The 13,435-nt window shown below is 34.6% G+C and overlaps 1 protein-coding gene across 1 annotated transcript in view; it reads right to left on the reverse strand.

Annotated features, from left to right (window-relative positions):
- The window catches only part of LOC128868860 (nephrin), a 265,318-nt gene that overhangs the window by 84,671 nt on the left and 167,212 nt on the right, over positions 1-13,435 (reverse strand). The window contains exon 4 of the mRNA XM_054111405.1: positions 5,133-5,268. Within this exon, the coding sequence (XP_053967380.1) occupies positions 5,133-5,268 (136 nt within the window). The remainder of the gene's footprint in view (positions 1-5,132; positions 5,269-13,435) is intronic.

Here is a 13,435-nt window from a genome sequence, read left to right on the forward strand (position 1 = left end):
AAAAAAAAAAAAACAAAAAAAAAACTTTCGCAAAAGCACTTTTCCGCTTGAGTTCGAAAAAGTCTAAGAATCCAATAAAGAACTCCCTTCGTAAGTTCTTCAACTTTGCTCTTTGCTTAGCAGCTGCCACCTCAAACTCCTTTTCGCCCACCCTACGCTCTACCCGCTGTCAGCGTTGAAATGCGTTTTTCTTCACTTCGCACTTTTCTCCCATTATTCACTTTTTATCACTCTTCTTTTTTATTATTTCAAACGAATTCTTTAGTGCTTTTGTTTTCATGGAAATTACTCGTAGTTATTGTGAAGCTCTTCTGCCAAATTTCGCGCCGGATATCCATATCGCTTGTTGATAGAGTAGTTGTTGCCTTTAGCTCGGTTTACTTCATGCGCAACGCTCTTTTGTTTTGCTGTTTTCCTGTTCGTTTTTGTTTGATATTCATTCCTTCTTTTTAGTGGCCAGATTTACTTACCTTGGAGAGTCATTAAGTCTGTCAGCTGCACTTTGCGTGCCGTTGAAGTGACAAAATAAATTCTTGCAACAACCGTAAATATGGGAAGACAGTGGGTTGGGGTGAAATCAAATTACAAGTATCGAATAAAAAATATGTCTGTATGTGTGTATGGATATACGCAGTTAGCATTAAACTGATGACATGCGGAAGTACTTGTTGGCGTTTTATATAGAGAGATAAGGCAGTTGGTGACTTGGGACAGATTCAGGGGCAGGGGAAACAGTGTTTATTTTATGAATTAAATACTTGATATATAACATCGAAAATAAAATAGGAAAAAAACTTCAAATTAAAAATTTGTCATATTTTATTAGTGCAAAACGAAAATTTAAATAAATCGACCCTTTAACTTCTTAAATTTCAACAGAAAAAAAATCGAAAATGGAGAAGGACTAAAAGCTGCAGTAAACTGTCCCGAACGCGGTACTTACAGGTTGTTGTTATTATTGCTATAGCAGCGTTCACTTAGCCAAGCCTAGGTCGGTGTTACTCTAAATAAAGCAAGGAATAACTTAAGCTTTCCGTCTTTGAAGGCCGTAATTTGTATCCGATTATGGCATTAATGGGACAAAGGTATGTGGAGATATTGATTGTTTATCGATGAATGCCACTAATTACACAGGTCTACAAATTTAACTTTTCTTGCTTTTTTTTAAAGAGAGCAGTTGCCGATGTTTGTGCGATGAATATGGTTCTGTGGACCACAGGTGAGCACTCCATTAGGACTTTGAGAAAACTTTGAAATTTCCATTCCCCGCATTAGGAAATAAAGTAGTTTCACATTTTTCAATTTCTGTTTACAATTCGTGATTTTTTTTCTAATTTTTCTGTTGCATACTTTCCGACTTTTCTATTTTCACTGTAACTAACCAATTTTTCATCAGCTGTAACGTTCCTCTACCACGGAAAATTTTTTTTCTGCGTTTATCCCGCCTTTTATTTGCCACTTGGGACTTGGCATGCGGTCGCTGGAAAATTGATCGCATCATGTGCTGTTACACACACATTCATATACATACTCGTATGTTACTAAAAACGAGCATTATTTTATATCGAGTTTTTTTGCCTTTCTTTTATGGTTTGTGTTCAGCGTGTAAAGTAAAAACAAAGTCTATGCAAAGTTATGCCATTGATTGAACTTTTTGTTAGCAGTGCAAAAACAAATGAAAAGAAATACTATCGCTGAATAAACATTAGGTGCTGAGTTCGTTTTCCCGATTTTTTTTATCGGAAAGTATTTGATATAAAAAAGCATTTGAAACTTTCGAAACTACAGTTCAACTGAACTTCGTTTACTAAGACCCATCGCAAAAAAACATAAAAAATAGCGGCAAAAAAACGACACAAATAAATATCAAAATCGATTAACATGCGCAGTCTTTTTTGTATTGTTTTCTGTCCATTTATTCTTTCCATGTTCTTGGCGGTGGGTCGATCTAACACTTGAAATGATTTATGAGCTGGAAAACAAATTACTTTGGGGTACCACAAATGTGGCAAATAACTATGTAAATAAATAACGGCATTGGACAGACTAATTAAAAATCAAACATCTACCGCCATTTCTGCTGCTTTGGTGTCTGTGGGGTGGGCTGAGACAATTTCCAAATTTAACTTCAACTTTTATATAGCACATAAAATGCTATAAAAGGCAAGGAACACACACAGCGCGAAGAGAATACGCACGATTTATAGAAAACAAACGAAATTAACTTTGGCAAGACAAAGCACTTAAAATAAAATAAGTTCAGTCCGTAAAGAAAAAGAAAGCAAGTGGGCAAAACCAAAAGCGGAAGGAAGCACAGCAAACCGTGAGTATTTCCGTTGTTGGGTTTCTGTTTCACGAAGGAGACCCTTGAAGCATGTGGCATGGGGAGGTGGTCAAGTTTTTCAGTTGCATTTTAAAATCGTTTCATTGCGTAATATTTAATTTATTTTTTATTATTATTTTTTCTCCTTTTGCTTTGCTTACTTTTATTCGCTTATCAGACGACATGCAAACCGCTGGCTTACAAATTAAGCCATCAAAAATGCAATCACTCAAACGGCCGTAGTGACCCCAATCATGTTTGATCGGGTTCAAGCGTTACTGGCGCACATACGCACAAACATATGATTCGATTTAAATATATTTACATACATACGAGTATGTATGTGTGAATATAGCAGCCATTAAATTTTATGATCACCAATAAAAATCGCCACAGCAAAGTGTCAGGAACATTCAAAGATATTTTTAATATTTTTAATATCAAAGAGTCTAAAGTAGCCAACGCAGTAAAAAGCTGAACCGCATATACAGTTACTCATAACACTTAAAATGATACGCCCGAATTGTGTGCCGCATAAGTACTTAGCTATAAATACGTATTAATTGCCCTGTAAGAGCATGTAAGCTCCAGCGTTGTGACGTCAGCGCCACGCTTTGGCACTTTCATATTTCACAATGCGCCGCCATTGATAACCACTCTGCTGGCTGTCTGCTGCCTGCTGGCGTTGCGCATCTGTTGTTTTGCACGACCTCTCCCTGCAGCGCTTAAGCATTAAACAATTTTTTTTGCTTTTAATTGCTGAACTTTTTGGTAATCTTTCCATGAAAGCCTTTGCATTGATTTTCTTCGAAATAATATTTTTTAGCCAAATTTTTAATGTTTCCTCATTTTTATAATGTTACAAGTCATACGCCATTTGTATGCAATTCGAGCATTAAATGAGTTGCACATTCATCATTTCAAATTAGTTATGTGCATATGTATGCCTATGCGCACACACATTGACATGAATTTAAATACATAAATTTGCCGTTACGGTTTAATTTGTCTTGGCATGCGCTCATAAATGGTTCAAATGCCGCCATGAGCTGGAGATTTATGCTCTTATTTATGCATGTATTTCTGTACATGTGTATGTGTGTGTGTGCATGTATGAACATGCAGCTCAACACGCAGAGGTTGCCCTCGCTTATTTGTATTTTATGGATTTCGTAGATTTATTACTTTCTAAGTGCTAATTTATGTCGATTTTTTATATTGGGTTGGAGTTCATGCTCTTACTAATTCCACATGGCTACTTTCAAGTGATTGTATATACTTCTGAATTTGAAAAAAATTATTTAAATAACATGCACAAAGTGCCTTGGCAATAAACGATATTTGCAGTTACTTTGGAGTGATAAGTATATCTGAGTCCTCGAAACTTGGTTTCATTTCATATTTCATTTTTAGCGAAAAATTTAGAGAAATAAGGTTCATAAAAAGTTAAATGTTTGCAGTGTAAAATTAGAAATGTTCCCAAATCTTGAGCATTTATTAAATAAAAACCAGTGCAATACATTTATTCAAAGTATTGTTCTTGTGGCTATCATTCAGAAGTACACAGGTGCGAGTCTCCGGGCAAGAAAAATCTGCTGTTCGGAGTCGGCTAAAACTGTAGGTCCCTTCATTTGTGGAACAACCTCAAGACGAATATCACAAATTGGAGGAGGGGGTAAGCGCCAACTATACTTATATATATATACCCAGCTCGTCCGGCCCTCATGAAATTTTCGTACACGTTCGTAAATAATTGGCGGTGAAATTGTTATAGTGCTTTGAAAATCAGAAGGCATTTGTGACTATCGGAAGCAATTTATATACTGATGGTATATATTGTAAAGGATACCAATTTTGACTGTTTGCTCATTGTAATGAGTCTGCAGACATACCTTCGCTTCGTATTTACCTATATTGACGTTTGTTTGTAAAGGGTGATTTTTAAAGAGCTATAGGAAAGTCTTTCAAAAAAGCACACGTAAAATTCAGAAAAATGCATGAAATTTTTATTTAAATCGATAGTACAGTCTACATAATTTAATGTTTGAAGATTATTTCATGCAAATGTTGACCGCCACTGCGCTTCAAATGGTCCATCCGCTTAGTGCAATTTGGCATACTCTTTCCAATGCTTCCTCCGGTATCTCACATATAAATGCTTTAATATTGTCTTCCAATGCGTTAATTGAAACAGGCTTGTCTGAATAGACATGAGCTTTAATATAGCCCCACAAAAAATAACCTAAAGGCGTTATATCGCACGATCTGGGTGGCGAATTGACAGGTCCCGAACGAACGAAATAAAATGTTCACCGAACTTGCCTCTCAACAAGTCCATTGTTACGCGTGCTGTGTGGCATGTGGCACCGTCTTGCTGAAACCACATGGCATGCAAGTCAAGCTCTTGCATTTTGGGCAAAAAAAAAATTGGATATCATTTCACGGTAGCGTGGAAGACACTTCTGGTATTAGGGAGACGCACAAATTTTTAAATTTTAAGTCTATGAGAATACTCGTATATACCTACTCCAACACCACAATCCATTTTTGAACCAACTGCATAGACGGTAGTGCCGAAGTTGTTTAGTGAAAGTACCTTACTCCATTCCCCGAGATGGAAAGAGAGTAGCAAAATTATATATGTGCATACCGTAAAATAAAATAATGTTAACTGAACACAGAAGCTTTTGGCCTTTCAGTTTGAATAAATAATTGTTCGAAAGTGTTTTATTAAATAAATCTCCTTTTGTACGCAAACGAGGTCGCGTGTATTAGCTAGCTTAAATAAGTAAAATGCTTTGTTACTTACGTATAAATCGGCTTGACGTTGCCCTGCCGATACCAGATGACCAATTGCACCTTATCAGCAATCATTGTGCCAGGCATTAGGTCACACGGTAGCGCCACTTCCAGACCCACAGCTGTTTGCACCTCTGAAAGAGGTCCTAGAATAAAAGCGAAATAAAGATAAATAAGCGATTAGTTAAACTAGTGTAAATTATTATTATTTTTTATTACAAGCAACCTTGATATAAAATCGATGGCATTAAAGCAAATAAAATGTAATTAATTACATAATTAATTAAATGACTCGAATACTAGATGGCTGCGGTAGATTGCTCATGGCACACGGCGTATAAATGTAATAAGTATTCATATGCAGATAATTTCGGAATGAATTTGACTGGTGGTAATTAAAAATGCAGAGCCACACAAAGTGTCGATAAAAAGCACTGACAAGTAAAAGCTGGTCATTAGTTTAATAATATTTTGTAATTGTTTTTCTGTGTGTTGTTTTTGTGCAATGAAGGCTGGCGAAAGTTAAAACTATCATATGCTAGAGAGTACGATTGGTGGGGGAAAAAACGAATAAAAGATAAGCGCCATTAAATGAAATATATAAAAATAGGAAAATGTAAAAAAATAAACAAGCGTGTAATATATAATAAAAAACGAAAATAGCCACCAAAAGTGTGTATGTGTTCGTGCGGTTGTGTTTTGGCGTGAGCGCATTACTTTAGTGTGATTCAACAACACCACAAAGTGTTATAGTCCATTAGGCAAATTGAATTGCAATATTAATAACAACGATGGCAATGATATTGAGGACGAGTTATTCGACTTGTATGTATGCATGCATTTGTTTGTGTTTGTATATTCAAGCATTTGTGAGCGAGTATTCTATCCGCATATTTAGACCACAACAGCTGCGGCTCGCGCTCGTCTCCGGGGAGTTCGACGTATTTGTAATTGTTGTATTTGTTATAGTTGTATCATAAAAAGCCACAACATGTTTCTCTCAGCTATCGATAGCAATGCTGTCGTGCAATAAAAACTAAGCCATGCAACGAGAACAATACGCCTGTCTCCAATGACCCATTTACAGTTGCGAACACGAAAAAAGCATTACGAAATATATATTAGATTTTTTCAAAATTTGTTGCTGTTGTCGTTATTTTTATTTGAAATATTATTCTATACATATTTAAAGAAATTTTATAACAAAAGCCATAACTTTTTATAACAGAAGATAGAAATTTGGGGTTAATATTAAAATAACTGTGGTCATGTAAGTAACGCATTGGGCAAAGTTTATAATGAAATTTAATAAAAAATTGCATTGATAAAGATTGCAGATATAAAGTTGAAACTAACATTGTTTTTTATTACGGCATCAAAACAGCGTCCATTGAGACCACCAATTGCTCACGTCGCTGCTGCGGAATATGCCGCCAAGAATCTTTAAGAATTTCCCAAAGCCATTGATTGTTACTCGGCATTGTGTACAGATCTTTTTAAACCCCTCCACAGATTTTATATATAATTAAGGTCATGGAACTGAGGTGGCCATTCCAAAATATCAATTTTATTTGCGCGAAATCAGTCCTTGGCCTTCCGACTCGAGTGTTTAAGATCATTGTGCTGGTAGACCCATTTTATTGACATATCCTCTAGGAAATACGACAATACTCTGCATTATTTCCACATAAATATTGGTTTCCATTATGCTATCAAATTTGGTGTATGGGATCTGCGGCATAATATGAGAAACATCCCCATACCAGTATTTTTTGAGTTCAATGGTTTTAAAAATATATTGTGGCTGATTTTCTATGCCGAGTGGACGTGAACCCGTACAAAACTATTTTAGACTCGTCAGTCCATAAAATATTACGCCAGTAGTCAACTATCCAGCTCTCATGGTTTCTTGCAAATTCCAAACAATTTGTCATATTTTTTGGTGTCAGGAGTGGCTTTTTTCGTGGACTGCGAGCTGCTTTCCGTAGTCTTCCATGTACCATAATGTCTGAAACATTTAAATTCACCTCTTTTTCAATTTTTATGGCAGACTTCATGGGTTTCTCTTTAGAGCACTTTACAATTCTATGAACGTCTTGCAGGGAACTTAGTCCTCTGTAGACATTGGGTATTGAAGTTTTCTTTTGTATGATTTATAGAGGAAAAATAAATGATTTCAAAATAATTTATAACGGTACTGCTATTTTTATATTCACAGCTATCCATACATATATATATATATACCAATATCCATAATTCTCAAGGTGTAGATGAATAGAAACGGAAAACTAAAACAACGCAGTTGGTGAAGCTGGGACTAAAAGTGAAATAACAAAAATATTTTATGAAAGTTCGAAATGTATCTGAGTTTTTTTTTTCAATTTAAATTTTTTATATTTTGATGAGAAAAAAGAAAGGAGGGTCAGTGCATTTTTCGTGTACATTCATTAGGAAATTTACATGAATGGGATTACTTGTATTAAATAGATACAGCAGGTCGGCGCCACATATGTGCGCAAACAAAATAGAACTTGGGGTCGTACCTGGGATACTATAAGTTTGTTATAGTAAAAGTTATCAAAGCAAATCTGAGCTGAGACTCTTTCCCCGATAGACACCACTCAATTTGGAAGCTTCCTCTGCGCGGGTTTTTGAGCTTTCCACTTGTAGAAATTAGCATGTGCGCCAACCGAGAGAAGGCAGAGTAGTTTGATAGGTTTAGTGCTCTGCAATATCACAGAAAATCACTCGGTGATCACACAAGTCTCTTGTGGTGCCCAGGAATAATGTTTCAGTCTACTCTTAAATGTAAGTACTTAAACCATGAATTCAACCAGGCCCGCCAAAGCTGACCAAATCCTCTAAAAAGCAGCATTCGTACAGCAAGCCCTGAATGTATTCTACCTCTTCTTCATCTCTACAGCTCCTGCAGCAATCGTTGTGCAGGGCTTCGACTCTGGTGGTCAATTCTATACGCCATTAGTATAGCAGCCAGATATTCGTTAAGTTCCCGTTCGTTAATTGAGTTATAGCCGAAGTGAACTCGAGTATTCAGGTTGCACAGCATTCAGATTAGCTCACCTGCAGTTAGTAGCCCTGTCTTCAGCGTTCGAACAGTAAACTTAGCGGAACTTCTTCCAGAATCTCTCCTCACGAATTTGCTTGCTTTCTTATTTTCCGAAACACCATTATTTCCCTATTATCACATTAGAAGTCATTAAATTACAACATTACAAATCAACTTCTTATTAGAGTCAAATTTCAAGGCACATCCACATGCAAAACTACTGGCCAATTATAACAAGTCGCGTGTACTATAGTGAAATGTTTTTACAAAATATAAAAAATATCTCAAATATTTTACCTGACTTTCACATGCTTTTGTTGCAATATGTGTATTTGTATGTAAGGCTGATTTATTATTATTTAAATATTTTCTCAGACCGCAATTCATCTATTAATTCCACACATATTATTTATATACTTTTTGCCTTCGCCTCCTTTCATTTGTCAAGCAATTTTTTCATGTGGTAAGCCATATAAATTCGATTAAAACCATTTTTAAAATTTACAAATATTTTCATAGTTATATTTTGGCATCAATCCGGCTTTTGTTTCTTTTGTTTTGCCAAAAAAGAGTTGCAGGAAAATTTACTGCGCACGGAGCACTTATTGACCTACATACCTACCTACAAATTACTGTTTTTGCCCTCTACAATAATAACCTATAGAAAAATATTTTCAATATTCACAAATAAAGCCATACATACTGATCTAAAAATTCCCTTTATAAAAGATGAAATTAAAAAAATTACCACAAAATATTTACAGAGATTAAGTTATCACGATAACCCGCTAGCAATTGCATTACTTGATGAAACTAATGAAATTAATAGACTTAAAAGACATCATGTATTAGACATTCCATTCAGAACCTAATAGATAAATCTAATATTAAAATGTATTAAAATCTATATTAACACATAAGTCTGAATATAAGTGTACATTAATCGTAGTACACATATATATCATTATTGACCTCAATGGAGCTCAATAATATAAGTCAAATTGTTAATAGTTAGATAATTTGCTTATTATTTTAAAAATAGATTGCAAATAAACGACAAAAAAAAAAAAAATCAATTTCACATGAAATTTTTACAAGTTTGCCCATTCATTTTAGCTTTAACGTTTTTTGCTGTTTAAGCTTCATATTTCAATTTTCCTGATGTTTATGTATTGTAGTAACCTTTTCTGAAAAAAAAAGCCACAGCCATAGTAATAAAAACAAATCAGAAGCGATTGGAATATTTTTTCCAACCAAAAATACTTACACGACTTATATTGTTTTTTTTGTTGAATATTTTGTTACTGTGATGCAGTTTGTTTAATTTGGATTTATTTATGAACAAAAATTGAAATGCAGAAGCTACTGTTTTTAATGCTTAATGTGACAATTTATTATTATTTATATGTTTGAATTTATTCTGATTTCTCTTTTATATTTGTTCGAGTTGTTGTTGGGTTGGACAGTCACGTTTACGTCAACGGCGCCAAAGTAATTTCTTTTTGTGTATGGAAAGAAGTGGCTTCGAGTTATTAACAATAACCGTTGATAGGCCTTTCATTCAATAAGGTTTTTATGGGAAAAGCGCACGCACACACTTGCGCCTTTTACGCGCTAATACAAATGTAAATAAATAATGATCGTTATGATAATTCTCGCTGTTCATTCTTTTTTCAGTGACAGTTGTTTTTGAGTTTTTTATGAGTTTAACAAATATTTCTGCAGAACTGCATTTGAAAAAAGTGTAAGGAGATAAAAAAATACTTGAAATATTTAAAAAATACCAATTTATTATAGTTTCGTGTTTTGCTAAACTGTTCTCAATTTGGTAATTTATTACTACTCTGAGCTGCACCTGAACATATTTTTTGGGGAATACAAATTTTCCCACTTTAAAAACTGTTCATAAGTTTTTAAATCATTTAGTATTTGAAAATTTTTGAAAACTGATTTGAAATAAAATTAGTTAAGCACTTTTAAGGAAATTTAATATACCCCATTCTAAATATTTTATATTAAAATCACCGGTTTTGATCATTTCAAGTAACTCTAAGCTATGATCAAATATATTTTTGTGTGTTGGCAAGCTGTTCCAATTTTCATAAACTGTTCCCAATTTTTAAAAATCGGTGTCAATTTTAAAAACTATTTCCACTATTTAATTGGTCCCAATTTTAAAACTGACCTCACTTACAAAAACTGCTCCCATTTTGAAAATTGTTCTCACTAATAAAAACTGTTCCCACTTTGAGAACTGTTCTCGCTTATAAAATAGTTCTAACTTTTAAGAACTAGAGCCACTTGTAAAGACTCTTCCCACTTCTGAAAACTATTCCTAAAAAACCAAATCAGTTCTCGAGCTCAAATAATATCCACTTAATATATTAGTTTGCGGAAAAATTAATCCAGTGATTTTGCGTAAATGGGTTAAAGCTGTTTTATGGTCGATCTTTAGCTCCTGAGCGATGCTACTACTACTAACATGGTGGTCAACTTAGATTATTTCTGTGATTTTATCGACTTTATCAACATTTTTTTAAACATAAAAAATGCCTGGACGGAATCGACGAAACCAAAATTACACGTAACAGTATCGGCACCATAAACACCTTGCAAAATTTCAGCCGCGAATGGTTATTTTCGCTCTTACTTGACTCCCATTGTTAACACCCTGTAACTCACAACTGAATGGAACAAACAAAAAACAGCAAAATAATTTTTTTAGTGCGAAATGTCACCTCAAATTGTTTGTTTGATACTTTATGAGATATTGATCACTACAGCCATCTACCAATAAAATAATTGACTTCTTTTTCTCCAAACTAATATTTTTATTTTTTCTGAAATTCTGAGAAAACTTAAAAAACCGGCCTTAAATGCTTCACCTACATATAATTGAATAGTATAATTTGGCATTCTTAACGGGTTAAGGTTTTCATTCGTATAACTTCACGTGTGTGTTTTTGCTTAGCTTCATTTTTGTAAAGTTTCAAATTTCAATCTTATGAATGCGTGTTCTGCTTAACGCCCGCGTATTCCAGAGGCTTTTTAAGGTAAATATAATTTACTCCAGCGGCACTTCGTTGTTTAGTCTGCCATTGTGGTTATCTAATGAATCAGATATTCAAGAGATGGGCCGTTGTTTAGTAGAGTAACCCGACGCCACCGCACGCATGCGTAACACATTTTTCTTGTGTATAGTTTACTCTTTATGTGGTTTTTGTTGTTTTACTATTGATTACTGCATTTCTAGGTGTACACACACATTTGTTTATCATTCATTTCTTTTTTTGCTTTTACTGGCTTCAATAAAAACATGAAATTCCTTTTATTACCGCGCATAGCTATACATCCATTCATGCAACAACTGCTAGTAGCTTTGTTGTATGTGTGTATGCAGACTTATGGCAATATGCATGTGGCACGCCAATGTTGAGGCTTCCTCTTTTACGACTTGTGCTGTTTTTGCTTGCTACTCCATCCTTTTCGTCTTTTTTAAATTTCTCATCTAAAAATACGTATTACTCGAATGACAAGTGGCAAACAGACAACACACTTTGAAAATGCAGAATAAGTAGAATAAAAGAGTAGGAGCGAAGTTAAAGACGTGATGTTGCATAAAAACAAAACAGAGTTTCATAACAAACCAAGTGAACCAGTTTTGAAACCCTGCAGGAGTCAACGGCGCTGTCGAAACTCACTGGGAGCACTTCAACAGGTCTGGCGCGTATTTTATTATTGTTGTAATTGCTACTGAACGGGTCGACGACAACTTATACTTGAGCGACAACAACAGAAGTGCTTCAGTTGAGACGGCAGCTGCATTTAACGCTTGAGTATCTATGTGATTGCCGAGATTTATTTGTTAGCACAAGGAAATAAAAAATTATGAAAAAAAGTTTTTAATTTTTTACAAGTGAAAAATAGCAAAAAGATGAGAGCGCCTGCAAATTGAAAAATGAATCTCCTGCAGCAGCAGCAGCAGTTTATCTACGCTATGTCATTTAGTTAATACCACCAAATACGCCGCCAGCCGGTTCTTAGCTATAGAGCCAAGCTTTATGCCGAGGAGCTGCCACTGTCGCCGTTGCGGGGATGTGACTTTGCATTGCACTGAAATGCCTGCGGCTCTCTACCAGTTGGCTTAATAAATTCAATAATTAAAATGTTTATCTTAGTCTCCTGGTAGCGTGACGTCGACGTTCAGCGAAAAGACATAAAGTTTACTAAAGAAAAAAATTGCATAAAATGCGCAAATTGATTTTCTTTTTACTTGCCTTTAGATTTTTTTGATTAACGACGTTATTAGCGCGATTCGCGACTATATCCTAGTGGACCAGTAAATAGATATGCGCTGTGAGAAGGTGGTTTTTCAAGTTGTAAATAACCATAATAACCATAAGCAGCCGCTCGAAATTGGCGCAACGCTTATAATTCAAGTGCTTAAATATGCAGAACGGAAGTGTCGTGTCGTTTTGACTTAATTTGAATGCTGTTTAAAGGCAGATGCCAGAACTTAAAGAAGATAAACCATTTATGGTAGGTAAATAAAAATATGAAGAAGAATTTTCTTTAGGAGAAAAAAGGATAGAGAACTTAGCACTTTAATGAATTTTCAGGAGCCTCAGAATCATAAAATATTGTGGAACCTGTAACTGAGAGCTGCAGTTCGAAAGTTATTTTTCTATTCGAAGAAGAAAAAATATGCCAAAAATGGCAAGTTGGCGTGGTAAAAAGTACCTGAAAATAGGTACCCATAGTGCCGGAAAGGAAAAAGTACGAGTCCAAGTTTAATTTTAGTGACATTAAGGATGTCAAAGAAAGCCTTTCAATTACTTACAACTACAGCCGAATATTCGATAATCTGAGATTTTTTTAGAAAGTTCGATCCTTCAAGTTTCTCTACAATCAAATTCATAAAATCGTAGTCATTGGTAAAATAATTCCAGATCCTAATATTTTAAAACTGAACTGTAACCAGTATAATGTAAGACCTGTGGGGGAAGAATGAATTCGTTAGCTATTGCGACTGTAAAGGTGTGAAAGAGAAAACACATTTTATATCAATTAACTACATCGAGCAATTAAAATTACTCACACTAAAATACTATTTCTAAATATTTATTTAGAGTTATACTTGATGTATTTATCATTGCCTAAAAACAGATCTAGCTACTTTTTTCAAAGATTTGTTAACGAATATTTAAAAAAAAATGTGCTGTTTGTTCTCTTAGTGGTGTAATACT

The sequence above is a fragment of the Anastrepha ludens genome, chromosome 6 (assembly GCF_028408465.1).
Source record: "Anastrepha ludens isolate Willacy chromosome 6, idAnaLude1.1, whole genome shotgun sequence".
In the NCBI taxonomy this organism is placed as follows: Eukaryota; Metazoa; Arthropoda; class Insecta; order Diptera; family Tephritidae; genus Anastrepha; species Anastrepha ludens.